Source organism: Acyrthosiphon pisum, chromosome A2 (genome assembly GCF_005508785.2).
Source record: "Acyrthosiphon pisum isolate AL4f chromosome A2, pea_aphid_22Mar2018_4r6ur, whole genome shotgun sequence".
Lineage (NCBI taxonomy): Eukaryota > Metazoa > Arthropoda > Insecta > Hemiptera > Aphididae > Acyrthosiphon > Acyrthosiphon pisum.
Window position 1 is genome coordinate 43,622,730 of NC_042495.1, and position 1,069 is coordinate 43,623,798.

Genomic DNA, 1,069 nt, shown 5'->3' on the forward strand with positions numbered 1-1,069 from the left:
TGATATTCAACTATTCAAGACGTCTTGGTCATAGAAAACAAATATATGATCTTGGTTTTAATATTTTTCCATCCGTCAATCGTTAATGTCAAATAATATAAAATATTAAATTGTAGTTATTATAATAGTAAGGTACCTACTAAATAGTATTATATTCATTTTTATAAGTCATTTTTTTCCCATCATAATAGTATCTATAATAATGTACAATAATAAATACAATTTCGATGATATTTGAAACAGATTAGTATATACATTTATCACAAGAACACTTCATAGAATTTGTGGACGAAATGTCCATAAAATCACTTTGCTCGTTGAACATTACATGGAGCAGGAAAATATTTTTTTATAGCAAAATATTCCGAGTTAACCGAACAATACTAAAATCATACAGTACGAATCCTAAATCAACGTGCAACATTGGTAAGTCTGGACAATTTTGAATATATAATCATACATAATCAGTGTGGTACAAATAGGTACAATTGGGCACGTTGATCATGGAAAAACTACACTGACAGCAGCAATCACCAAGGTACTTGAAAAGGATGGTCTGTCGCGTTTTGTAGCTTACGATGAAATCGATAGGGCTCCTGAAGAGAAAGCTAGAGGTATAACTATAAATATAGCTCATGTGGGTTATGAAACGTCAAAGCGTAAATATGCCCATGTTGACTGTCCCGGCCATGCTGATTTTGTCAAAAACATGATCATTGGAGCATCTCAAATAGATTGTGCTATTTTGGTAGTGGCTGCTACAGATGGTTCAATGCCCCAAACTCGAGAACATTTGCTATTGATTAAACAAGTAAATACCTAACCTTACAGTAAAATAATATGTTAATTTAACAATTGACATTACATTGATCATTAATTGTAATTATTAGTGAAAATCATATACTGAAATGTGTGTCAATTGTTTTAAAATATTAATTTGTCTTTTATGCCAAGTCCTTGTAAAATAGTAAACAAAAACTCAACTTTTCTGTCACTGACTAGTCCATCTTAATTGTTTTGAAAAACACAAACATTGTTTTATTTTAATTTTGTTGGCTCTGTGTGGATA

The 1,069-nt window shown here is 30.5% G+C and overlaps 1 protein-coding gene across 1 annotated transcript in view; it reads left to right on the forward strand.

Annotated features, from left to right (window-relative positions):
- Positions 1-6: 6 nt before the first annotated feature.
- LOC100160055 (elongation factor Tu) overlaps positions 7-1,069 on the forward strand; it is a 3,392-nt gene continuing 2,329 nt past the window's right edge. The window contains exons 1-3 of the mRNA XM_016808078.2: positions 7-132; positions 244-426; positions 483-811. Coding sequence (XP_016663567.1) covers positions 294-426; positions 483-811 — 462 coding nt within the window. The 5' untranslated portion in view covers positions 7-132; positions 244-293. The remainder of the gene's footprint in view (positions 133-243; positions 427-482; positions 812-1,069) is intronic.